This window comes from Amblyomma maculatum, chromosome 1 (assembly GCF_055883805.1).
Source record: "Amblyomma maculatum isolate TAMU_Amacu chromosome 1, ASM5588380v1, whole genome shotgun sequence".
Classification (NCBI taxonomy): domain Eukaryota; kingdom Metazoa; phylum Arthropoda; class Arachnida; order Ixodida; family Ixodidae; genus Amblyomma; species Amblyomma maculatum.
The window spans coordinates 300,971,728-300,998,737 of record NC_139344.1 but is presented as its reverse complement, the minus strand read 5'-3'; the positions used below and the strand labels follow the sequence as shown (position 1 = coordinate 300,998,737).

Genomic DNA, 27,010 nt, shown 5'->3' with positions numbered 1-27,010 from the left:
CAGAGTTCATTTAATATTTTTACAAGTTGCATGCTCTCCTTAAATGCCCACTGATTTATTGTTGCATGGATGCCAGAATTGATTCACTCGTGATGCGTTGCAAATAGTATTGAGCATGACAGTACATTCTATCTACTTTGTTGAATAGGAAGCAACCAATTTGTTAATGAGATATAATAGCCTACTTTACTGAACTCTAGGTGATGTCCATGTAACTACCTGAAGGTTTTGAGTTCGCGTCCTGTGTTTTGGGCTGATATTTAAGGCTTTCACGGTAATAATGTGAAAATGTTGTTTCATTGCTGTCGCTCATCGTAATGTGTAGAGGCTGCTTCGATTTATTTAGCTGCATCTCGAAGTAAGTCAAGTCTTTTGCCCTAACTGCAACCTACTACTATTGAATATTACCCTCTTTTCCTCTTGAAGCATGTATAGTAGGAAATGATTCTGTATAGTTGAGCATATTAAGAGTGTGAACATGTCTGCCATCAAAACGTCCCAAACATGTTTCTGTTCACCACTTCAGCATACTCAGCCTCAAAGAAGATTATGCACTATAAACATTCAAGGCATTCTAGACAACTATATTTCAAAATATATGAGTCACATTATATATGACATAGAAATGAATTTTGAGTATGTCAAGAATGATTTTCCTTGCCCCCTCCTTTCTAATTACTCTTGCTTCGTTAGTGTTGCGAAAATGAAATAATTGTTAAACCTAGCTTGCCATTATTTTGCAGGTATATCATGGGCACATCTTCCATATATTGTTATAAACTGAGGCAAATTCCCAGAATTTTTTTTTCACCTTTCCCACGATTTTTTAGTAGCGTAATCAAACATTAAACTCTATGCTGCTCAACAAAAATATTGATTTATTTATACCACGCATTACTTTTGATTAGGATAGCACCTGTTGCCGCAAATATCTCCATCACTGGCCTTGGTAGAACGAGAGAAAGAAGAGGGTTTAGACGTTATGATGGAGAACTGAATAAGGTTAAAGGGGGTACGCCTCAGTTCGCTGGTAGAGCCAACGTTTCCACAAGTGGACTTGTCTTCGTCTGGTCTTAGACGAAGACAAGTCCACTTGTCGTAACGTTGGCTCTACCTGCGAACTGAGGTGTACCCCCTTTACCCTTGTTCAGTGCTCCATCATACCGTGTAAACCATCTTCTTCCTCTCGTTCTAGCAAGGCCGGTGATGGAGATATTTGAGGTAACATGTGCTATCCTAGTCAAAAGTAATGCGTGGTATAAATAAATCAATATTTTTGTTGAGCATTATAGTGTTTAATGTTCGATTCCGCATAGCTACAGGCTACTAAAAAGTCGTGGGAAAGGTGAAAAAAAAATTACGGGAATTTGCCTCAGTTTATAAGAATATATGGAAGATGTGCCCATGATATAACTGCAAAATAATGTCAAGCTAGGTTTAAGAATTATTTCATTTTTGCGACACTAACGAAGCAAAGTAATTAGAAAAGAGGAGGCAGGGAAACTTTTTCTTGACATACCCAAAATTCATTCCTATGTCATATTTCCATGTCATGCCAGACGAAAACAAGTCTACTTATCGAAACATTGGCTCGACTTGCGAACTGAGGCGTGCCCTCTCTATCCTCGCTCAGTGCTACTTCATACCATCAATGGCCTTGCCATTTTTAGACAAATTATTGAGTATATGCTAGAACTACTCCATGCATATCTTTACTTTCTTGTTTCTCCCACCCCTCTGCTTTTTAATGAACCATTGTTAGCAGCATCGCTCACCAAATCAATCTAATTTATTTTACTATTCATATTTTACAGGTACTTTGGAAAAATAAACCTTTTCAAGGGCCGAGGAAAAGGGCCAGCCAGCGGTATTTCACCGAGGTCGTTGAGCCTGCTGCGGGTGTTTTTACACTGGTGAGTTGACCTTTGAATTGGTCACTGTCACTGTTATGTGGCTTGTGCTACTGTGATAGCTTATAGTAGTGGCTAGAGTTAATGCACATCTACACAATGCATTAGGATTTCCTTCACTCCTCTTAGTTCAAGGAACCTCATACCTACATGAAAGGCTTTTTAAAGAAAGTGTTGTTCAGTGTGACTTGATTGATGCACGATTAGACATGAAAGGCTGTTGCAAATTGTGTAGTGCATTAAGATAGAATTCATTTGTATTATAAATTCGTCTGAGAATAAGGCGAGGAAATATTCGGCGGCAGTTGGTAGTTGCTGTGGTAGTTAAAGTAAATGGCAAAAAAAACCTTTACTGTGATTATTTCTTGCAGCTTCAAAAATTTGAATATCTGTAGTTGCTGAGATTTGAAGCAGGCAATGTGCAAAACGACCAACTATGCAGCAGTAAAAGGCGAAATTTCTGACCTGTGAGTTTTCCGACTCTCGATTATTTCGACATTTTCATGGAACCACAGCAGTAGTCATAGAACCAACGTTCTAAGTTTTTCAAACCTTTTATATTCGCCGCAGTGCTGCTGCAAAGAGCCGAACCACTATATAATATGCAGAGTGGAAAGTCAATAATTCAGAATTAAAGGGGGCCGAAAAACTGATCAGACAGAAAATTTAATCCAGAAAGGAGCCTAATAAAAGCAAGTCCATTATCATCAGTGGGTTCATTCAGTGCATACGAATGGCTGCAAGCTCTTACTGTTCTGAGATATCGTCCACTGCCAAAGCTTGCACTGCTCAAAGTTCGCAGAGCTCACATGTGCTTGCTTTTTTCGCAAATACAGGAATCTTGATTAATTCATCATTAAGAGATGAGGTAAATGCTTAGAATTTTTGAATAACCCTATGAAACTGACAAGAACTGCCAAGAACATACAGCATCACAGTACTTTTGCCTAATGAACGCTCTGAATATTATTCAAAACCATGCGCCAAGGACCATTTTTTCCATTTAATCTAGTGTTCTGCTTTTGCACACATTCTTGGAAATGTTCAAGAAATGATCCAGAATTATGAGTGCCTTCGCACACATTTCTGCAGTGCAACGCAGTAGCAGTGGTGGCTTTTCACAGCTATAACTGCCATGTTTTGAAAGTGGTTAGCCACATGAACTACAAGACTATGCAGGGAAGTGTCCCACAAAATGTGGTCGTTCAGTGAGCTCAAAGAAAAAATATGTAGCGCAAAAAGACATGGACACAAGTAGGAGAGACATGCAGTGCAACAAATGTTTATTTTAGTAAAGAAATGTTTTATACCTTCATATCACAGTGGACCATCAGGCATGCACTAGCAAAGCGTATCTGACAGATACACAAGTTCCCTTGACAACAGTGCGACCGAAGGGTTGCTTGCATAATTTTCTTTCGAAAGGGACGATCCACTGGGCTTCAATTATTTCACGTGCTAACTTGTTTTTATGCACTTTTAAAATCACACGTTTTCTGAGATGGGGAATGCATTCACACACATGGAATTGGGTCGATAAACCTTTCCCGCACATGCTCTTAATGCCCAGCCCATGGTCCCAAAGCTTATCACTCAAGCATCGGCCCACTTGTGCTACATACTGTTTGCCACAGCCCATAGGAGAGATAAATTGGATAGACAACATTTTCAGTGCAATAAATGGATTTTTCTTCAAGCCTCATTGTGCAGCTAACTGCCTTATTGAGTTTTGAAAACGTTTTCGTACACAGATGACTCAACTTATAAGGAGCCGAAAAATAGAACTCTGCCACTGTGTTCCTGGGCTCAAAAGAAAATAGCGCAGTGATCTAGCAGCAGAGCGGGTTTTTCGGCTCCTAACAAGTTGAGTAGTCTCTGCACAAAAACGTTTTCAGAGCTCAATAAGCAGGTTGGCTGCTGCACAAGGAAGCTTGGGCAAAATTTTCTTTATTGCTCCGAGAATGTTCCCTACCAAATTCCTCTCCCATGTGGCAAACAATATGTAGGAGAAATGGGCAGATGCCTGAATGATAAGCATCGGGACCATGGGCTGGATGTAGAAGAGCATGTGCGGGAAAAGTTTGTCGACTCACTGCCATGTGCGTGAATGCATTTACCATCTCAGAAAGCCTGTGGTTTTAAAAGTGCATAAAAACAGGCTAACACGTAAATTAATTGAAGCCCAGTCATTGTCCCTTTTCAAAGAAAATTATGCAAGCAGCCCTTTGGTCGCACTTTGTCAAGGGAACTTGTGTATCTGTCAGAAATACTTTGCTAGTGCATGCCTGATGGCCCACTGTAATATGAAGGTATAAAAACCTTTCTTTACTAAAATAAACATTTGTTGGAAGTTCGCACTGTGTGTCTTGACCGTGTGTCCATGTCTTTTTCTGCTATGCTTCTTTCCTTTTATACCACGAACCAACAAGCCCAAGCATCTACCCTTGAGTGAACTCACAGTGGCAGGTTTATTTTGAGTCTAAACTTCGTCTAAGCCCATGTTTGTCCTAGGCTTGCAGAACCACTACAGCCATTGTCATCGATTACTGCTTGTCGTCTATGTAAACAATGTGCTGAGACAGTCAAGCATCAGAACGGAAACAAAACTGCGAATCTCTTGCTCCACCATGTTGGCAATTGGAAGTTTATGTAAAGTCATGTTTTTGTACAAAATTTGATTTTTCTAACCTTCCTGCAGCTCTAGTGAATCTGAAAAGTTTGTTGTCGGTCTTGTGGCGGTTGCAAATGTGCCTTGCGGGAGGGACAATTTGTTTCTCGGAGCTGGCCAGTTGAGTGAGATGATACTGATGCATTCAACTAAGACTGTGCCTAAATTGCAGCATATGAAGTGCCCCGTAAGTGAAACTTTGACCTTGAGGAATTTTAGGCGTTTGTGTTATTTAACTGAAAGAATCAGGCAAAGGAAGAAAATTGACCAATATAGTTGCCTTCACATGGGAAACATAAAAGTAATTGCATGAATATAATTTCAATGGCTTAGAGATGAAATGGTAATGAAGTGAGAAAATGAAGCCATTCCTTCCGACAGTGTAAAATGTTTACCTGAACTACGGTACTATAAAGAATTTGACTGTCATCTCAACTTTTGTGGTTCATCTCTGTTCAAATTGTTTATTTTCTAAGGCTTTGGGAAATAACAGCTGGAATAAGTGAACTTGGAAGCTGGAATGTCGGGCTAGCTTGACAAAAGCACAATCTCTCGCAGAATCAGGGAAGAGGCTGGACAAAATGACTCAAAGTTCATAAATACTAGTTGGACAGATTTCTGTTATCTCATTTTATAGAAATTACTGGAATGCAATGATGGTAACAGAAGTTGCCCACGTGTTGAATGTTTGTATTTTTTATATCCGAAGTTAGTTTCAGCATATGTTGGATGCTTTTCTTATGGCCCCGTATTGTTTTATTTAACTACCCTAATATGATCATGTATCTAATATGAGCATACGTCATATTCTGTTTTCTAGATACACCATGCATGATTTTGGAAAGAATCTGCGAGCAGCAAGCTGCAAGTTCAAAGTGTATTTTTACATTACATTTTAGCGCATTTATAACAATAAAGGTTGTTTTGAAAGTGCTAATTTTTGTGTCTTCTTTAAAAATATTCTGCGAGTCAGTCTGCAGCTTGACAGCAGCAGCAGTGGAAGTCCTTGATTAAAAATAAAAAGGAACAGATCCAAATGACAAAGAGAAGCAGTTGAATTTTGCTCTTGAGGCTCGATTTCAGAGCGGCACAAAGTTTAACTTAAATTTTGCTCAGCTTCTTACAACCGAGGCTATAGGAAATTCTAAATAAATGTGTTTTAGATACAAATAGCTGAAATGATATCGATGGATTCTTATAGGTTTATATTGATGGCTTAAATATGCTTTATGTTGAACGATAAAAAATGTTGAACTGATGCTGTACTGTACAAAAAAGTGCTTAATGTCATTGGACCGTGAAGTGAAAACATGTCAAGTTGTCATATTGACGCTTTAAATGTATTTCAAACTGACACAGCAACCGTCAATATGACGGCACATTGTACAATGGCACATTGATGACTCCGTTGTATTCCTGGTTCACAAGCAGTACGTCAAAATGATTAACAACACCATCATGTGGGAATGACAGCCAGCCATCATACTGACGGCATAAGTGTATTATACCAAATAATGAAATGAACCGTCATTTGAGAATGACGATCAACTGTCATATTTACAACTTAAGTACATTATATCGAAATGAAGAAATGCACAGTCATTTAGAAATGATGGTCAATTCTCATATTGACGGTTTAAATGTATTCCAGTTTGACAAGTAAACATCAAAATGACTAAAAGCACCATAAATTGAAATGACGGATAATGATTGGAAGTAGAGCTGCCAAGAATTTTCCGTCATTTTGACCAATTTTTGGTCTTGGGGAGGAAAGAGTAGAAATACTGGTTAGTCCTGCAGTTTGGAACATTAACTTTAAAACGATGGTCAATGCGGGATGATATGTAACTCGGAGCAGTGAAAAGACTTTGTTTCAAGGATTCATTTCTGTAATATATATTTGTGGAATGTGGAAAGTCGACAAAAATGACGCCACACCGAAAGATCAGGGAGATCTAGAGATCTCTTCATGAGTGTGACACTAGACGAACGGGAGTAGTTATTCAAAATAAAACAAGCTGAACGATTCTGGACAAATTCTAAGATATTAATAAGAGTCTTGATGTTAGGATCCCACACAGAAGACGCGTATTCCATCTTACTACGAACGATCGTTTTGTAGAGAAGTAGCTTTAAAGAAACCGGAGCAAGTGAAAAGTTACGGCGAAGGAAGCCAAGCATGCGATTAGCGTTGTTACTTACATGTTCGATATGCGTTTTCCATGAGAGATCACTGCTTATGTGTACGCCAAGATACTTATATACTGAAACAAAGTCTAAAGAAGAGCCATTAAGAGCGTACGGATGTGGGTTAGCCTTGTTAGGAAGTCGTGTTACTTTCATTGCTTTACATTTGGATACGTTAAGTTTCATTAGCCAAGTTTCACACTATGCAGAAATGTTATTAATATCACGCTACAAAACAACAGTATCAGATGGGTTAGAAATTTCTCTATATATCACACAGTCATCAGCGAACAGCCGGACAGATGATGCTACAAGATCAGGAAGGTCGTTAATATAGATTAGAAAGAGGAGAGGTCCTAGTACTGACCCTTGAAGAACGCCCGATGTTACCGATGAAAGATTAGAGTTATGGTCATTAGCTGTCACGTATTCTATGCGGCCCTCCAAAAAACATTCAATCCCGTGTAACACGTCATTATCTATGTTACGTTTACTAAGTTTTAGGAGTAGAAGAGGATGAGACACGGTGTCAAAGGCCTTAGCGAAATCTACGAAAATGCAATCAACGACCGATGAATGATCCAAAGCTGCAGAAAGATCATTAGTAAAAGCTATTAATTGAGTTTCACAGGAATGATTCCGTCGAAAACCATGTTGATTGGCTGTAAAAGAGGAATTGGACTCAAGATGTTTTACAAGGGCAGAATAGATAACATGTTCAAGTAATTTGCATGGTATAGATGTTATTAATATTCGTCTGTAATTGAAAAGGCAGTGTACGTCACCAGACTTGTACACCGGAACCACCTTGCCCCCATTCCAGCCGTCAGGGAGTGTGCCGGACTGCAATGATTGAGTAAAAAGTTCTGACAACATAAGTGAAGAGTAAGTGACGGTGTTTTTCAATAACTTGTTGCTGATACCGTCAACGCCTGCAGATGATGACACTTTAGCATTATCAATAAGTTTAGAAATGTCCTCCCACTCAATGGTGATAGCATCCATCAATGGCAAGCGTGAGGAAGATGCGTTAGGAAGGTTAACCGGCGCAGCTCTCATGAAACATGAAGAAAACGTATGATTAAATAACGTGCAACATTGGTTCGATGGGACGAGATCACCTCGGGTATTTTTTAGTACAACAGTTTTTTTTGGATTCACGTCAAGAACAGTCCAGAACGTACGCGGGTTAGTAATCAGTAATCTAGGCAAGGTACCTTGAAAGAAGTTGCGTTTCGCATTAGATAAATCATTTTTATACTGTGATGATACAGCAGGATAAGCATTCCATCTATCACTACAGTTCGATACGATGCAGCGACTAAAGATGCGTTTTTTTTCTTGTTTAGGAGTCGTTTCAATGAAATGTTGAACCATGGTGAACGTTTAGTGCACGTTAGTCTGCGAAGAGGGATGTACTTTCACTAAGGGCTTTTAGTTTATCTTTAAAAAGAGACCAGTTATCATGCAGTGAACGTTCCCAAAATCCGAGGAAAAACACGTCAGCCAATTATTCTAGTTCATTGTTATTTGCAGAGTAATTTCCTTTTTTGTAATCCCGAATTATTTTATGATGTTTGACTCGGTGAGGTGAGCGAAACGGCATGGTGAAAGTGATAACTGAATGATCACTTAGTCCTGGTAGAAGTGCGAGAGATGAAACAGTATCAGGGCAGGTTGTTAAAACAAGGTCTAAAATGTTGGCAGTTGATGCTGTAACCCGAGTTGGCTCTTTTACAAGCTGCGAAAAGTTGAACGTTAAGCATAAGTCGATGAAGGCTAGTGATTCTATGAAGGGGAAATAACCGTAGGGCCGGCTTTCATCCATGTTATGGCAGGGAAATTGAAGTCGCCTAAAAGAAAAATTGGCGCTTTTGGAAACCTCACAATGATTTTGTTAATGCAGTCATAAAAGCCGTCACAAAAACTACTTGATGATTGCGGCGGTCGGTAACACACGCAGAAAACCGTCTCTTTATGGTTTATCTTGATACATGTACAAAGAAATTCAAGCTCCGATGGTATGAAGACATCATAAGAAAATAAATCATCCGCAACCGCTATCAAAATTCCGCCACCCGAGCACCCGGAACGGTCCTGTAGATAAACAGTGTAGTGCCGCTCAAATCAAACAGTTGAGAATTATCAATTCTGCTTGACAACCAAGTTTCTGTCAAAATAATCACGTCGGCAGCAGACGATAAGGCATCGCGTTTATTTAATAGGCTTCTTATATTTGTGAAAAGGAATCCAACAACAGGCGATTTGGATCATGGGTGGATGCTGTCAAAGCGGACTCGATTTCGCACACACGATCAGTTTGCGAACAATAAACGTAGCATTTTTATAACCTAAGTTATAGAACGAGCTTTTTCCAAACTCTGTAAGCTTTTTCAGCGCCGCTTTACAGAAATCTTCTTGAATGTGGCTGTTTTTTAGTTTCGACTTCTGCGATAGGATGTGGTTCTTTGTCTTTGGGGAAAGAAATTTAACAATTATCGGACGGGTTTTGGCTGATACGAATGGCCCTCCTATGATAAGCTCCATAAAACCCCGGCCCTCAGTCACCAGCGGCTGCGGAACAACTGACCACGGCGGCGGTCAGACCTGTGACGCAGCAGGGGGTGCTAAAAAAGTCTCGCTCCGCTGGACAGGCCGCCATTGGAAACTGACCCTGGCAACGTTTAATGCTAGAACCCTAGCTAGTGAAGCTAGTTTAGCAGTGCTGTTAGAGGAACTAGAGGGCATGAAATGGGATGTCATAGGGCTTAGTGAGGTTAGGAGGCCGAATGAGGCATATACTGTACTGAAGGATGGGAATGTACTGTGTTATCGAGGTTTACCAGAGAGGCGACAACTAGGAGTAGGTTTCCTTGTCAATAAGTATATAGCGGGTAATATCGATGAATTCTATAGTATTAATGAGAGGGTGGCAGGCATCGTAATTAGGCTTAATAAGAGGTATAAACTGAAGGTTGCACAGGCCTATGCACCTACATGTAGTTACGATGACCAGGCAGTTGAAAGCTTCTATGAAGATGTAGAATCGGCAATGCGAAAAGTAAAAACGCAGTATACTGTACTAATGGGCGACTTCAATGCCAAGGTAGGGAAAAAACAGGCAGGAGACCAGGCAGTAGGTGACTATGGCATTGGTTCTAGGAATAGCAGGGGGGAGTTACTAGTTGAGTTTGCAGAGCGCAATAACTTACGAATCATGAATACCTTCTTCAGCAAACGGAAGAACCGAAAATGGACATGGAAAAGTCCTAACGGAGAGACTAAAAATGAAATCGACTTCATAATGTGTTCAACCCCCGCCATTATGCAAGATGTAGAGGTAATCGGGAAAGTGCGATGCAGTGACCACAGGATGGTGAGGTCCCGAATTAGCTTAAATCTGAAGAAGGAACGCAACAGATTAGTAAGAAAGAAACCCATAAACGAATTAGCGGTGAGGGGGAGGGCAGAAGAGTTCAGGATCTCGCTACAGAATAGGTTTTCAGCTCTAACTGAGGATGGCGACATTACCCTAGAGGCAAGGAACAATAATTTCAGAGATATCATTACTGAGTGCGTGGTAGAAGTAGGCGGTAGGATAGTTAGAGAGGATACCGGCAAGCTGTCTAAGTAGACGAAAGATTTGATTAAGAAACGCCAGAGTATGAAAGCTTCCAATCCAACAGACCAGATCGAATTGACCGAGATATCAAAGCTAATCAATAAGCGCAAGGTGGCCGATATAAGGAAGTATAACATGGAGAAAATTGAGCACGCTGTAAAGAACGGGGGAAGCCTTAAAGCGGTAAAGAAGAAATTGGGCAAAGGCAAAAACCAGATGTATGCGATAAGGGACAAGGCGGGCTACGTCATCACTAATATGGAAAAGATAGTCAAAGTAGCTGAGGAGTTCTATACAGATCTCTACAGTAGCCAAAGTAGTCAGGACCATAATGAGATTGGCGGTAGGGAAAAACAGTCAGACGTTCCACCAGTGACAAAGGACGAGGTCAAGAAAGCACTAGAAACTATGAAAAGGGGGAAATCAGCTGGAGAGGATCAGATAACTACAGATTTGCTGAAGGACGGGGGGGATATCGTGCTAGAAAAACTGGCCACCCTGTATACGCAGTGCCTGGTGTCATCGACGGTACCGGAACCATGGAATAATGCAAACATTATCCTCATTCACAAGAAAGGGGACTCTAAAGACCTTAAAAATTACAGACCAATCAGCTTACTGTCTGTTACGTATAAGGTATTTACTGAGGTAATCGCTAATAGAATCAGGACAACCTTAGACTGCAATCAAGCGAAGGATCAAGCAGGGTTTCGGAAACGGTACTCTACTATCGATCATATCCATGCCATCAATCAGGTGATAGAAAAATGCTCGGAATATAACCAGCCCTTATACATAGCATTCATTGATTACGAAAAAGCATTTGACTCAGTTGAAACCTCGGCGGTGATGCAGGCATTGCGAAATCAGGGGGTAGACGAGCCGTACGTGAAAGTGCTGGAAGATATATATAGTGGCTGGACAGCAACCATAGTTCTGCATAAAGAAAGTAACAAAATTCCCATAAAGAAAGGTGTTAGGCAAGGAGACACAATCTCCCCAGTACTATTCACAGCTTGTTTAGAGGAAGTATTCAGAGACTTGGAATGGGAGAAGTTAGTGATAAGGGTAGATGCGGAATACCTCGGTAATCTGCGATTTGCTGATGACATTGCCTTGCTAAGCAATTCGGGGGATGAACTGCAAATAACGATTGATAACCTAGACAGGAAAAGTAAAAAGGTAGGCTTGAAAATCAATATGCAGAAGACTAAGGTAATGTTCAACAGCCTCGGGAAGGAACAGCAGTTTACATTAGGTAGCGAAATACTGGAAGTAGTAGGCGAATATGTCTACTTAGGACAGGTAGTAACCGCAGATCCTGGCCATGAAAAGGAAATAACAAGAAGAATAAGATTGGGATGGTGCGCATTTGGCAAGCACTCGCAGATTATGACTAGCAGCTTACCGGTATCGCTCAAGAGGAAAGTATATAACAGTTGCATCTTACCTGTACTCACCTATGGGGCTGAAACGTGGAGGCTAACCAAGAGAGTTCTACTTAAGTTGAGGACAACCCAGAGGGCTATGGAACGAAAAATGGTAGGGGTAACATTAAGAGATAGAAAGCGTGCAGAGTGGGTCAGAGAAATAACTCAAGTTACCGACATTCTAGTGGAAATTAAGAAGAAGAAATGGGCATGGGCAGGACATGTAGTGCGAAGAGAGGATAACCGATGGTCGCTGAGGGTAACAAACTGGATTCCAATTGAAGGAAAGCGTAGCAGGGGGCGGCAGAAAGTTAGGTGGGCGGATGAGATTAAGAAGTTCGCAGGGGTCAAGTGGATGCAGCTAGCACAGAACCGGGTTAAGTGGAGAAATATGGGAGAGGCCTTCGCCCTGCAGTGGGTATAATCTGGCTGATGATGATGATGAATGGCCCTAATCGATGTGCGCGTGATATTGCCTCATGACTCAGTTGCAAAGAGAGAATATTGGTTAAGATTGAACGTATTTTTGTTCGGTGTGGGCCCAATTCTCATCTGGTTCATCTTCAAATCCATAGAAAATTAAATTATCTCGGCGTGACCGATCTTCATACTCATCGAGACGAGTCTGGATCGTGGAAGTCTGATATTGAACAGCTTCCGTGACCACGCGGTTAAGTTCCGCGGTATCGGGAAGCCCTTCCAGCGAGTTCACTCTGGTCTCAACTGCTGCTAGCCTCGCGGTAATATCTGAAACACGTTCCTCGAGAATTTTTTGACTGGTTTTCACCTCATTAAGAGTGAACATAACTTGTGCGTGATTCCATTGTACTTGCCAAGGATTTTATGGCTGCTAAGATTTCGCTGTTCGTGTTGTCACCATCATTCACCAGAGGGTTGAGTTGAACGTCTCCCGACTTGAAAAGTGCGTTTACAATAAAGGGAATGAAAGCAACGTCTGCATCCTCTCCCGCTTGAGAAGAGCCCAACGATGGTGAACTGCTGGGGCAGAGTCAGGGCTTTCGAGAACTAAATTTTACTTCTACCCTTCCAGCTTTTCAGCCACCAATCTCTTTTTGCTAATTTGCCCTCAACCACTGGTGTCTCTATACCCTAGGGCCGCCGGAAGAGTGCCACCCTAACTGAAAAAACAATTTCATACCGGATTCGCTATATCGGTTTATTGTACAGGCTCAATCGTCATGAAACCGCACGGAGCTGTGATTCCAGAATTTCCTGTACGGTCCGTGGCCCACGTTTCTTGAGAAAAACGCGACGCCAGGCTGAAAAAAACATGCAGAGCTGTAAAATAACACGAGCACATCTGGAAAATAAAAAGAACATTGAAACCGAAAAAGAAAAATATCCTGCTGACAATCCCGGATTCAAAATTCGGTCCCGGTGCTCCACGACTACAAGACATTTTTCTTGATTACCGACTTCGGCATGGGCAAGTACAAAACGTAATGGTGAAACACATCAGCAACACATTTACTGACGTGACAGGTTTAAAATTTTTTCAACACGACCATTTATTTCATCAAGCACTCCAGAAAATACACGATGCGCTTCTCTGAACCGTACAACATTATCAATCAAGTGCTCACGTACAGATCGCACTTCGATATCTTCGCTGTTGTAGAGCATCCTCGTTGTCCACAAATTTTGCAGGCCCCATAATAGTACCAAAATAAATGTAATTTGTTTGTACAGGTAAGAACATAATGACACAGGGATGTAACAGAAACGCTTTAATGTTCTTTGAGAGATATCACAGACGAAAATCACCTCCAACAATCCAAATAAGCGTGTTCTATTGTTTCAGGTTTATTACAGACGAAACAGTTAGTCGACCAAGAGACAAAAAGGCACCCGCTTATGGTTAAGGGTTATATTTCTGTTTATGTAGCAAGCTTTGCTCTGTCGTACTTTGTATATTTTTCTCGGGTGGACTTGCAGTCGTAATTCACCGATCGCCCTTTAAATACGCTGAACCTTTTTCCTGGCTATCACGAGGGGTCACAAAGTCCCACATCTTTATAATGCATCGCTTTCTTGCAGGCAAACCTTAGAATATTGTAATTTACTAGTGCTGATGTGTTTTGTCGTCATCTTCGAACGCATCTAATACTTGTACATACAGAGATATCTGGTGCAATAATACTTGTAATACTGCGTCTTTTAGCTTCACGTGCTGCTAGTGGGGCAGCGACGTCAATGTATATACTTAAGACTAAGTGTTTTACACATGTAAACACTCGAGGAAGCGTCGCCCAATATGAGGCTATCTATATTTCGATGCTATGAGATGTGTTTTAATTATTCTAAAGTGTATTTTCGTTCTCGCTAATGAAACATTACGTTCTTCTTTGCACTTTCACGTTGAAGCTAGCGGATCTTCAGTCGCAGATAAGAAGACGATACACCGTAAGATCGGACGAGCTCCAGCGACTGTTGCACATTCAAAATCGACGTGATGAGCGTATGTACTTGCTAGCGCACACACACTTTGATGGCTTTATATTGTTACGCAGCGTAGTATCGAGACCGACGTGTGGGTAGTGAAGACGACGCTCCGGTTCGTTCTGGTGGGTGTGTGCGTCCAACAGTCAACTAGCGTTTACCACTGAGTGATTTAACATTTTTGTGGAGGATTGCTGGGAGTACGTAAGTAGCCAAACCTGGATCTCCGCCAGATTGGTATCATCACTATACCATCCGACGTGACATCTTCAGCGGCACCACCAGCTTCCACCGTCGTCATGACGCAGCCTCGTGACCCGGGCACCTTTTGCGGCACCGACCATGCCGACGTAGAAGACTGAATCGGTATGTACGAGCGCGTCAGCAAGCACAATCATTGGGACCCGACCCTCATGCTCGCCAACGTCATCTTCTACCTGGCGGGTACGGCACGCGTCTGGTTTGAGACGCATGAAGACATCACAACCTCGGATATGTGCAAGAAGAAGCTTCGAGACCTATTGGCAAGCCGATCGGACGCAAGCTCGGCGCACAAAAAAGACCTCGCATCCCGTGCCCAGTCTTCGACGGAATCATATTTGTCTTATATTCAAGACATTCTAGCCCTATGCCGAAAAGTGGACAATGTCATGTCCGAGTCAAACAAGGTGGGCCACATATTATAGGGAATTGCAGACGATGTTTACAGTCTGCTGCTTTGCAAAGACTGTCCGACGGTCGACTCAGTCATCCAAGTTTGCCAGCAGTTTGAGCAAGCAAAACACCGCCGCATTACTCACCGCTTCGACCGCTTGCCAAGCACAGCTGCTACGTCCTCGTGCGAAGATAGTCCAACACTGCAGCAGCCATCTCATCCCTTCAACGTGACCAGGATTGTTCGCCGAAAGATAGAAGCTCCGTTCGCTAATCAGCCAGCAGATGCTACTATAGCCTTAATCCAAACTGTCTTTGGCCAGGAGTTCGCAAATGTGGGTCTCAACGCGAACGTGGGCTTCAACGTTTTCGTCGAAGCCCACGTTTCGTTTATACGACACCAGAGGTTGAGTCGTTGTTTGTCTTCTGCTGTTGCCTGTAAAATGGGGGCTTTGTCAAGCTGTATTTTTACAGCTTTTTCTGCAGCTCCTCTGTCCATATATCTTTGAGGCAGAAATAAAATTTATTTAACTCTGGCCAGCCTCCCGCACAGCCCTCGCTCCAACCTAACGTTCCAGTCGTAGCTGCTGCGGCTCTTACTACGCCCTTTCCGACATGATACCGCTACCGCAACCCGGACGAATGGCGAACCTCAGATGACCGACCCATCTGCTTCAACTGCTCACGTATCGGCCACATTTCTCGCCATCGCGGCAGCCGTTGGGTTCCGCCACCTCGACCTCGCTACTATCCTGATCGCAGCACCACCTACGGGCCACACCCTATGTCCGTGATACGCGCTCTCGTGACTAACTCGCCAGCCCCACACATGTTCAGCCGCTCACCGTCTCCTCAGACCCGGCGGCTCCACTCGCCCCAGTCTCGCCGTGCATCATCACCCCACTTGTGGAATCATTTTGTTAGCGGTAAAAATACCGACACAAAAAACACGATACACAAGGGACATCCACAAGACTACAACTAGTTATTATTATTATTATTATTATTATTATTATTATTATTATTATTATTATTATTATTATTATTATTATTATTATTATTAACAAGAAGTTAATAACTAGCCCAACTGGAAGTTTTAACGAAATCTCCCCACTTCTCTGGCTCTCATGCGGAGAACTAACCAATGCGTTTCCCGGAGGTGGCGCTGCATTGACGACCCCGCCCGAAAATCCTTTGCTGACCCTCACTCATCGCCGCAACCTTCTAGACATCTATGTGTATGGTGCCCCTGTTACTGCCCTCATTGACACTAGTTGCCAAATTTCAGTCATCAGATCATCCTTTCGCCGCCGTTTCAAAAAGGTTGTCACCGCTTCATCCGCCGTTCGTGTCGCCGATGAAAGCGTCGCTGTCGTCGTGGGACTGTGCACTGCGCGCGTATTTTCGGTCGCACAACCCCTGTTCTCTTCACTGTCGTCGACCGCTGCCCTCACGACGTGATCCTCGGCATCGACTTTTTAACGGGCCATTCTGCGCCGATTGATTGCTGAACTGGACTTCTTCACTTAGACCTGGGCCCGCTTGCACGAACCTGAGGGTATAAGACCAGTCTTAAGACCGAGTCTAATCTTATCCGAATCTAAAATAAGACTGGGCTTCCCGGCGGCCGCTTTCAGGAACCGATAAGACTGAACTACAGTCTAGACTTATTGAAGACTGTAGGTACTTTTGGTCCCTAGGCGAGTATTTTAGCCACCGACGACAGGGAATGAGACGGGGAGCTGGCGGAAGTCGGCCGCGAACGCGGCCGGCGTTCGCGCCGACCAATAGCTGATCACAGTTCCACGTAAACATCCGGCTGCTTTTCTTGCGCGCGCTTTTCGAAAATTGAAAACGGGACATTTTGACAGCGCTGCCTGTCTGATCGTGTATAAAATTTATATAACAGTGCGAGACGCTGGCTATGAGGTTTCGTTCAGCTGCGTTCTACAATTCCCTGACCGATTTCAACACGAGGATAATGTATTTAATCCCAGCTGAAATGCAGAGCCGAAGCGCGAAGGAGAGTGAATAGATGTCTCCAGCGCTCACCGACCTCTTGAGTTCGGTGAGCTCCCCTCGTTTATTCTCAGGCACTTCCCTCCGTAGGTCGTAGAAATTCATCAAAGCAAGCCCCCCCCCCCCCCCCCCCCCCCCCCCCCCCCCCCCTCTCGTGCCCGCATTTTAAGCATCGTAACTTCCTTTCTGCCTGCTCTGTCCTGAAGGTTTGCTTTGAAGTCAAATTCGCTCTGCACTCAACCACGCAGTGCGAATGAAGTAGCATTTTTTTTTCTTTTTAACACTATGACGCAGCAATCGCGCCCAACGACTGGTAGCAAAACATCATATCAAAAGCACATATTTCCAAAAATGCGGGGCGTCTCCAGGCTCATATTTTCAACCCTTTCTAATTTTAACAATGACTTTGCCTTTTCCGAGAAAAGGAAAAGGTAACAACCGCGTGAGCACCCTTGGTTATATTTGCTCTCAATTCCTCTTTTAAAGCGCCTTGTATTGCTAAAGGCGTCTGTTTATAATTATTAATATATATTTTATTTCTAGTCGGCGAGTGGTGTTCAGACCAATTGCCATTCCATTGAGCAACAGGCATCCCGTGCGTTTCGGCGTTTTGAAAGTGCGAGGCATGCGTGACTGCGCCGAGGATCGAGAGAGGCACATAAATGAAAAAGACAAAAGACTGCCGGAGGGTCCTCGCTTGGGAAAGGAGAGTGAACTGCATATACACAGAGGCGATGCGGCGGTGCGGCCGCTGACGGGTGTCGTCTGACACGCTCCCGCGCAGGTGTTTGCGATGGGTATCGGGTTGGGTGTTTCCAGGGTACACGCACACACACAGGCCCGGTCCAACGTCAAAATCCGCACACGAGTGCCGTCGATCGCACCCACAACGCGCGAAAAACTGGCGACCGCGTAGAAATCTCCTTGTACATCTCGCAGCTCGTTCTGCGACGGCCAACTGGAAAATAAAAAAAAAGAGCGTAGTGATGTTTAGTTCCCCGGCTATGTCGTGCGCAGGCTTGCACACCGTCGCGCGCGCGCATATGATGAAAAACACGTCGGCCGAACTAAGCCGCGAAATGCGCACGGTGAGTGATACCTTCGCGTTACTCTGCGCGTACATATATACACACTTGAGAGATCCTACGTTATCTGCTCAGCTGCTCCGACCGTAATCTAACGCGCCGAGTCAAGATAAGCAAGCGGCAATGAAACAAGCGAGGGAAGCAGATAGCTAGGCTTACCGGATCCAGTCTTTGCTGCGGTGAACGAGGACGAGAGCAACTCAACATGCTATGCGGCTTGCTGTCGATTCGTGGGCTCCGATATCCCGCAGTAATCAACCGAAGGTGAGCACCAGCATCACCTGCACGCGTCGGGCGCTCGATTTCAGGGCCAAGCATGTCGGCAATGAGCCGAAGCGTATAGACGCCGCTGCTCCTCGCTGAACGAGGGGATCCGTGCTGTGTTCGGCGAGCATCTCGAGGCAGACCAAGCGCAGCCATGTTGGACTGACTGTAAGACTGGGATAAGACTGCTCGAGGCAGCCTAGGTCTTATTCCAGTCTTACGTTTCTGTCTTATTCCAGTCTAGTTTGTTTCGTGCAAGCGTCTTATCGGCTAGGGAACGTTTAGACTGCAATAAGATTTGATTAAGCCTGAAGATCAGAATAAGACTAGACTTAAATGTTTCGTGCAAGCGGGCCCTGCCCTTCTGCTCCGAAAACACCGATGCCAAGCCCCGCCTCCAATCCGCAGAATTTGTTCGTCTACCACCCGAAGCTGCTATTTATGTTCGGCTGGCCCCGTTCCCCACAGTTCCTGACGGCACTTACGTCACCTGCCCAATTACCGATGTTGTTCTCCTTCGCAACGTCATACTTCCTAGTACCGTTGTGACTGTCACTGCTAACCGCACCTATCTTCCCGTCAGCCGCTCGACCCAAGTTTTACCCTATGGCATCGCACACGCTGATCTGTTTTCTTTGGCAGACTGCGAAGTGGCTCATCCAATCGCCTCAGCATCTGTAGGAGCAGATGCTGAGGCGATTCGAACCCCTTTTCAGGCATGATCGCCGCGGACCTGCCAGATGACCAAGCCAGAGCTCTCTCCGACCTTTTGCTGTCGTACAGTGATATATTTGATTTCGAGGACCGACCATTGGGCCAAACATCCGTTGTGACCCATCGCATCAATACGGGTGACGCCAGCCCCATCCACAGAAGGGCTTATCTTGTCTCCCTTACTGAGCGGCCTGTACACAGAAAGAAGTTGACAAGATGCTGGCGCAAAACATTATTGAGCCTTCCTGCTGTCCCTGGGCGTTTCGTGCCATATTAGTCAAAACGAAAGACCAAAGTTGGAGATTTTATGTCAGCTATCGCCACCTTAATCAAATAACAAAGCAAGATGTTTATCCTCTTCCGCGAATTGACGACGCGCTTGACTGCTTGCATGGTGCCAGCTAATTTTCTTCCATCGACATGCTTTCAAGCTACTGGCAAATTGCTGTCGACGAACGCGATCGCGAGAAAACCGCATTAGTCACCCCCGACGGACTCTATCAATTCAAAGTGATGCCATTTCGTCTCTGTAACGCTCCTGCGATATTCGAGCGCATGATGGACTCAATCCTCCGTGGCTTCAAATTGACATGTTTGTGCTACTTAGATGACGTCGTCGTTTTCTCTCCCACGTTCGCAACCCACATTGATCGAGTTTCTACTGTCCTGGCCGTTTTTCGCCGCGCCGATCTTCAACTGAACGCCACAGAATGCAGCTTCGGCCGGCGCCAAATCAAAGTTCTGGGTCATTCGGTTGATGCAAATGGTGTGCAGCCCGACACTGACAATCGCATGTCCCTCAATAAGCTGTCCCTAGCTATGTTCTTTTACCGCAATTGTTGTTGATATCCAGATATGTTGTTTGCAAGATTATTGTGTTCGTTTTGAAATTGTTTTTGCTGTATCAACATACCTACGCCCTTCTTCTTCGTCGTTGTTTTGTTGCACCTTTACCAGACGTAGCCATCAATAAATGATGGATCTGGTGTTTGTATGTACGTTTCTTTTTGAACATTTATATGTCCTTGGAGCATCTGGAATAACAGCTTCCGTCGATTTTTTTGTCTACGTGTTTCTAATAAATCCAGGTTACAGAAAGAGACCATATCCGTAACTGAGTCTGTCCGATATCGGCAGAGAGAGAGAGTAATTTGAGAAGAACCGAGACGCGATTATTGTTTGAATCCACACAGTCAAGAATATATTTCACAAGTAATAGAATTTCATTATAATCATCATTCTAAACTTTAAAGAACCAAGCTGAAAGAAATAATCCGGAGCATTCCGGCGTCCCTTATAATAGAGTTGCTTTGGAACTTTAAACACCATTAACCAATAGCGTAGATGGAATTCAATTATAATAGCAACTATACTGTGTCCGAAATAATGGCATTACATTAAAATTACTCAGAGGCATTAGGCACATTAGTTGGGCGTAAGTATTAAGTGTCGCACACTTCGCTGACTGCTTTGCGTGTTCTGTAAACATAGTAAACACGCACGGCGCATTCAGTTGGCTGTGCCGCGAGCGCAGTGCAGCCATCTGGTGACAAGGAGTCAAAGCACTGTAACTCTGGTTTGAAAAACAACTTCTATTGCTGCTGAGACAAATAGTCCAATTGCCAGCCTCTATTCTAAGAAGTATAATCAAAGGGCAATAATGAGAAGGTCAACAAAAAGCATATCATTGTAATGACAATTTACAGCACGGCTTAAACCTACAAGCTTGAAAATCGCCACGCTATCGAGAAAGCAATGGATATATTAGTAGCTTTGAGAAGTGCAATACAAGTCACCATTTATAGCGAGCTATCGTGTCGGAGGAAGCAGCGCATTCGTTCCCAAGCGGGCGATCAGCACGCTGCCATGTTGCCAACGCATCCTGCCGCACGCGCATATATCCTGGCGTTCATATATGTACGCCTGGATTTGTAGCATGTGTGTGCCCGTATAGGACTGGCTATAGGTAGTACGTACGGACGTGCGCATTCGTTACTCGTATCGTCATCGTGTATGTAACGGCCCAACTAAAAGCGTCGAAGTATCCGAGAAGTATTTCATCACCATGAGCCCCGTGTCCTTGCAACTCGCTCTTGTTCTCTCGCTTCCTGTTTATCAACCCAATAAACGTACAACCATTATCCCACCCTTTAGGGATGCTGGCAGTCATGATTCTGTCTTTAGCACACTTGATAATTCATTCCTTAATTTATACTTAGCAAAGCAGAGTCATTAGCGAATCAGAGGTTACTCAGGCATACTACTTCCCAACTCTTTCCAATCTGCATATCACTGAGCACATTTTGGAAACAAGCAATTGTGTCACCAGCCTGACGCCTTTTCCTTATTTCCTTGTGCACTTTCTTTAAACAGAACAGTGGTGTATTCCAGTATTTTTGTATTTCTCCACTTTGGTTCCGTATAATATGTATCTATTTGTATAACTATGAAGGCCTTTGTGGGAGCCTGCGTGGTCTCGGCCGGTAATTTTTCAAGAGCGGTTGCACTGAGGTTCGTTCCCGGGCGACGACCGAACCGCGTCCGCTTTTCGGCCCTTGAGCGATGTCAGGTGGTCAAAATTAATCCTCTTTGTGGCATGAGTCGCCCCATCATTACACTAAACAACGTTTCGCGAAAACAACAGTAAACGAAAAAAATCAGGCCGGGACGGAAGTGTTCGATGTGTTGGGACAGCATTCTGGCCAGTGAGCATCACACTCCAATCAGCATTGCAGGTAGCGACAACGACGCTGCATGCATTCAGCGCAGCCTTGCGTTCCTCGCCCGCAGGATACGGCCATCCTTGCACGCACAAATGAAATTGGATTTCGGTCTATTGGGCTCGCACGCATACGTTCTAAGGAACAAGGAAGCATATCTGGGAGATGTTATCAGCACAAACAGATCCAGGAGGGTACATACACGCTTGGTTCACCGGTGATTTTTACACACCCAGTGAAAAACAATTTGTTGAGAAATACAGAAATTTTCTGGCAGCTGTCCTGCCAGTACTTTTCTGTTCTGCTATGTGTTGTTTTTAATTTTTCTGTGATTGTAGTTTGTTTTTCGTTTAATGTTCTGTAAACTGACAAAAACATTTTGTTATATGGCATTCTTTTTTCTGTCGCAGTTAAATGAATGAAGAAATGTATATTTTTTACTGGTCTTACATTTCACATGTTTTTTCTGCCTGCAACAACAATAAAACTGCGTTAGCGCCAATTTCTTCAATGATCCCCATTTCTAAGGCTAAAGCCTTGCTAACTCCATCTCACGAATATCTCTCTGCGCTGGCAATATTCGATGGCACCCATAATGCTGACCGCGCCCGTTGTCTAGCCACCGAAAAGGCAAGTGGGAAAAAGTATACAGATACCACTGTAGTAGGGAGCCAACCTCCCTTCTCGTTTGGCCTAATATATGTTCATTATAACAACGCCCCTCAATGTGGCGCCGTTATCTTCTTTCGAATCAAAATTGCTGCCGATCGTCGCCTTCTGGGATGCCATACCATTTCGCTTTCAGTACTATTCAAGTAGAAATCAGTTAAGACGAGAAAAATATATCGAATCAATCAACGTTTCGGCTTGAAAACAGAAAATTACTGTTTTCTTTTTGTGAACGTATTTCGGTCAATGAAGTAGAACAGATGTTCTCTGCATGGTGGCAGAAATTTGCTTTAAAGATACCTGCAATTTCACACACATATTTGCAGTGTGGTCTCAAAGCTGGCACTTCCTTACCCCTCAAAAACGCATGAAGCTATTCTACTACACCCTGTCGAATTTTCTTTTTGCAGAAATACAGGCGACAGAACGAGAAGTGTGCGAACCCTGGGAAGATGAGAATGGAGTCTCTCCAAAAACGTCCCTCGGGGAGTGGTAGCTGATCATCTAGTATACAGCGGGGGAGCCTCATGGCGGTGCTTCCAGAAAACCACTTTCCTATACCTGCAGGCATTTCTTGGCGGAGCATTTGCTGCCAAGTCTTTTTATGATGCCCCGGTAGCTATCGGGCTACAGAATGTGTTTTGTAAGATGTGCTCAATACTTTACATATGTCGCATTATAGTTTTGTTACTTTGAAAATGCAGTGGTAGCCTATATCTTGACTAGCGGAGTGCAGATGCAATCACTAACACACACTGATACAGTTTGCGTTGCATTATTTCCTCTCGCAGGTGTAATTTATTGTGATAGTGGTTTCTCCCGTCTTCCTGTCAGGAAGTTTCTTCTTCCCTGCGCTTCACCCCGTCGGTATCGTTTCGTGCGCACAATATAAAAATCACTCTTTGAACGTATCACAACTCACAGAACTTGAAAACGAAGTGTCGTGCGACGCACAACTCCTGTCATTGTTGCGAATACTACCTTAGCTGCGACTCAATGAGTCACTATTGTTGGAAACAACTGCAGTAATCGCTACGTGACAGAAAGTAGTCTACTCTTCTGTTAATCCAAATCGCTGAGACCAAAACACAATAAATTCGATACATCTGGCTTCTGTTTACTGTACGGCGGAGTAATACACACATCGTATACAGCTGCATATAGATAGCAACTGATTTTTTAACTTGTATAACGGTACGAAATGAAGCTGATTAGAAAGAAAATTGTGGTTTTCTAAAAAAAGGATCATTTTTTTTTTTTCTGCTCGATACCCTGAGAGGGAAAGCTTCAGAGTATTTCGGGTAAATTTGGCTTTCATAATATTCGCAATCCGCTCTTCCTCATGTTCTGCCGATAATAGGGGAAGGGTAGAATAAAGGTCGGACATGTAGATACCTCTGCTAACTCAAGAAGGAAGAACGCGGTCCTTTGGCGAATATTCCCTTGATAAGCCTCTTGCTGTGGCTGAAAGGGTCACCGACCGCTGTGTAAACAAATATGGTGAAAATGTGTGTCCAATATTACAAATATGGATGAAATGGAGCTTTATAATTTTAAAGGGCCACTTATAACCGGACAAGTTGATGCGACATCCTGCGGTAATACAAAGCAATTTATAGGTCACTTCCAACCTCTTGACCACATGTCGCTAAAATATATATTTCTTTTACAAATGTCATACTTTATCGTTCTCTCACCCTTCGATGAAAATCCGCACTTACCGCCGACGAACCATAAGGCGCGACAGTGCCTCACGTTTCCTCGATCAAGTGCACCATGAAACTGTCGTCGATAAAGCGTCGCCATGCGTTCTGTGCTCAAGTTAATTACTGCATGGTACCTCAAACAGTCTTAGGTGATTAATTTTGACTGCCTACAATAGCGGATAGTAGTGGTGTTTATTACAAAAGTGGCCCAAATGAGCAAACATGTTTCATGTCGCTCCTGGGAATCAATTCCTCTGCACTCCAACGTGGGCAGAGAGCTGATGTCCGCCATGCACTAGAAAATTATTGCTGGTCGCCATGGAATATGCGTTCTTTTCATTCTATAGTATTTGCAACATTGCGGCCGGATGAATTTGCTGATGTAAAGAAATGTGCGAGACAAAACCTCTTTTGCTCGCATCTTCTAGTTATTAACCAGTGCGTTTCTAATCCATTCTGGGACATTTTCAAACCCGGCCTGGCGTATTCTGCAGGTGTGATTTCTTACATGCAGGTATCCCTGACGGCAGCAAACGAAACAACTCGAGCCGGTGGAGGAAAAATAATTAGCCGCGAATTCAGAAACGCACTAAATCACGTGGTTTATCCAGGCTGGTGGCGGAATGCATAAGAATTCGGGGCACCACGCTGGAGTTTTCTCAAGTCAAAAAGCAGCGCGTGACCATCAGAGCTAGGGAATCAGGGACAGATGATGCTCAGCCGGTTCTGTAGGGAAGACTAACCGAACTCCTTGCGCAACATCCCGAGCTTCTCGAGGAGAAAGATGGGAAGCCGGAAGGAGACGCGCTGTTACCCCTCACGACTATGATAGCGATTCGAGGATACATCTGAGATGCTGTCCGTACAACCACAAAGCCTAAAGACCTTTCTGAATTAAGCGTAAGGTGGCTTCCGCTACTTTTGAGATTGGCCGCGGAGCAGGGCAACAGTTACCGACTGCTGTTCGTGTTTTATTCAACTGCAGTGATTGCCGCAAGTCAGCTAAAAAAGGCAGCGTTTCGTTGTGGGCGGACACGAAAAGGAAAGAGAGCACGCATACGAGCTCTGTGGTCTCTTTCCTGTTCTCGCGCCGTACGTTCAGTAATGAACCAGTAACAACTTGACCATCTTTCTGCGGTGCTTGTTCACCCGAATTATGTTTCCAAAGACGCGTTCTTGACTCTAAGCCAAGTATGCAAAGTTAACAGGTTCCTGGATAAACACTCTTCACGAGTTCCAGGCGCTGGGCAAAGACCGAATGGCAGTGTCAGCCTCAAAATTCCTAACGCGCCTTCTGTCTAAAGTCAATAATCATCAGTGGATGTAACGTCGATATGACCACAGGCTGGAAGTAGCGATATTCGCAAAATCATTATAACCAGTCCTAATCTCTGAGTGCTAACGGAGTAGGTTCAAAAAATTTCCCTTAAAGGAGCCATCAAGTCAGCAAACATCTCAGTAATCATGCCATTTGCAGAGCAACATTTCACTATCATATAGCCCTCCTGGAAATGTCAAAAACACCATCATTCACAGCTTAGAGGCAAAAGCGACCACCCGTCAGAGCGGCTCACCTGCGTCTTCGTCGAGGCTGGATCCGCTCGAGTCCGGCGGCTCGTAGCGCGCATGCGTCCGCATGTGGCGAGTGATCATGTCCCGGCGGCAGGCGGCGTACGGGCACAGGGGGCACTTGTACGGCTTCTCCCCGGTGTGCGTGCGCTGGTGCGTGCTCAGGTGGTCGCTGCGGCTGAACACTTGGCCGCACACGCGGCACGTGTACGGCTTGAGGCCCGTGTGCAGCCGCATGTGTCGCGTCAACATGTCGCTGCGCGCGAACGAGCGGCCACAGACATCGCACGCGTAGGCGCGCCCGTCACTTGCCGCGGCCCGGTGGCGCGAGGCGACGTGCTTGGCGAGCCGATCGCGCTGGGCGAAGGCCTGGCCGCACGCCGAGCACACGTGCGCCGCCGCCGCCAGCGAGAGGTCCAGCGGAGCGTCCAGCTCGGCGGCGCACTGCCGGCACCCACACAGCGACGAGGGCGGCGAGAAGGCGTCGTCGTCGGAGCGGCTGCGCAGCTTGTCGAGTACGGCGCTCAGGCGGCGCCGTTTGCGCGCCTCGGCACCGCTCGTCATGCTACTGTCGGGCACGGACATGCCCGCGGCTGCCGCCGCCCAGGCCGCGTGCCGGCGGCCATCCGCGCTGCGCACAGTGAATAAGCCAGCTGCCGCCGCGGAAGGTGCCCCGCGCGACGACGCTCACCTAACGCCCGTCGTGATCGAGAACGCGCTCGCTCCGCGTCCGGCGGCGCACTGCGGTGGCGAGGGCGGCCGCCGAGTGCGCCAATGGGCGCCGCGGCGCCGCCTCCGGAGCGCGCCGCCCCCGCCGCGGCCCTCGCCGGCGTCCTTGGCAGCACTATTGTTCCCAAAAGAGGAAGAACGCTACGTAGGCATACTGTCCAACCTGCCTCAGGTTGAGGAGGTCCCCCTCTTCAGTCAAAGTACGGGGACGGTCGGAATCGAATCATACAAACAGCACGCGCAATGCGAGGAGGCCTCTTTCCTTGCACATAACGGCTGAGCAGAATCAGAAAAAGTTCTTCATAATTACACTAGCCAACAATCAAAGGACATCACTACGTGTCGTATAAAATTTAACTTAAAGCGTCTGTGTCCCAGGCATAGAGCAAATCTGCGACGAGAGACAGAAAAAGACTTCAATTAAGGTCAAATAAAGACCTCATAAATGTGATTGGGAACGGGAGGTTAGTGGTAGTACATCTCGTTTGTTGGTCGGTACCACGAAAGCTTCTACATACTTACCTTTTTCGGTTCTGGCAAACGTATAAATAGCACTAGAGAACAGCGCTGCCATGTACGACTCTCGCCTTGGCGGCATGCATAA

At 44.7% G+C, this 27,010-nt stretch overlaps 1 protein-coding gene across 1 annotated transcript in view; it reads right to left on the bottom strand.

Moving 5' to 3' along the window:
- The window catches only part of LOC146206921 (uncharacterized), a 168,662-nt gene extending 142,262 nt beyond the window's left edge, over positions 1 to 26,400 (bottom strand). Inside the window, exon 1 of the mRNA XM_084587074.1 lies at positions 25,683 to 26,400. Coding sequence (XP_084443200.1) covers positions 25,683 to 26,262 — 580 coding nt within the window. The 5' untranslated portion in view covers positions 26,263 to 26,400. The remainder of the gene's footprint in view (positions 1 to 25,682) is intronic.
- Positions 26,401 to 27,010: the final 610 nt, after the last annotated feature.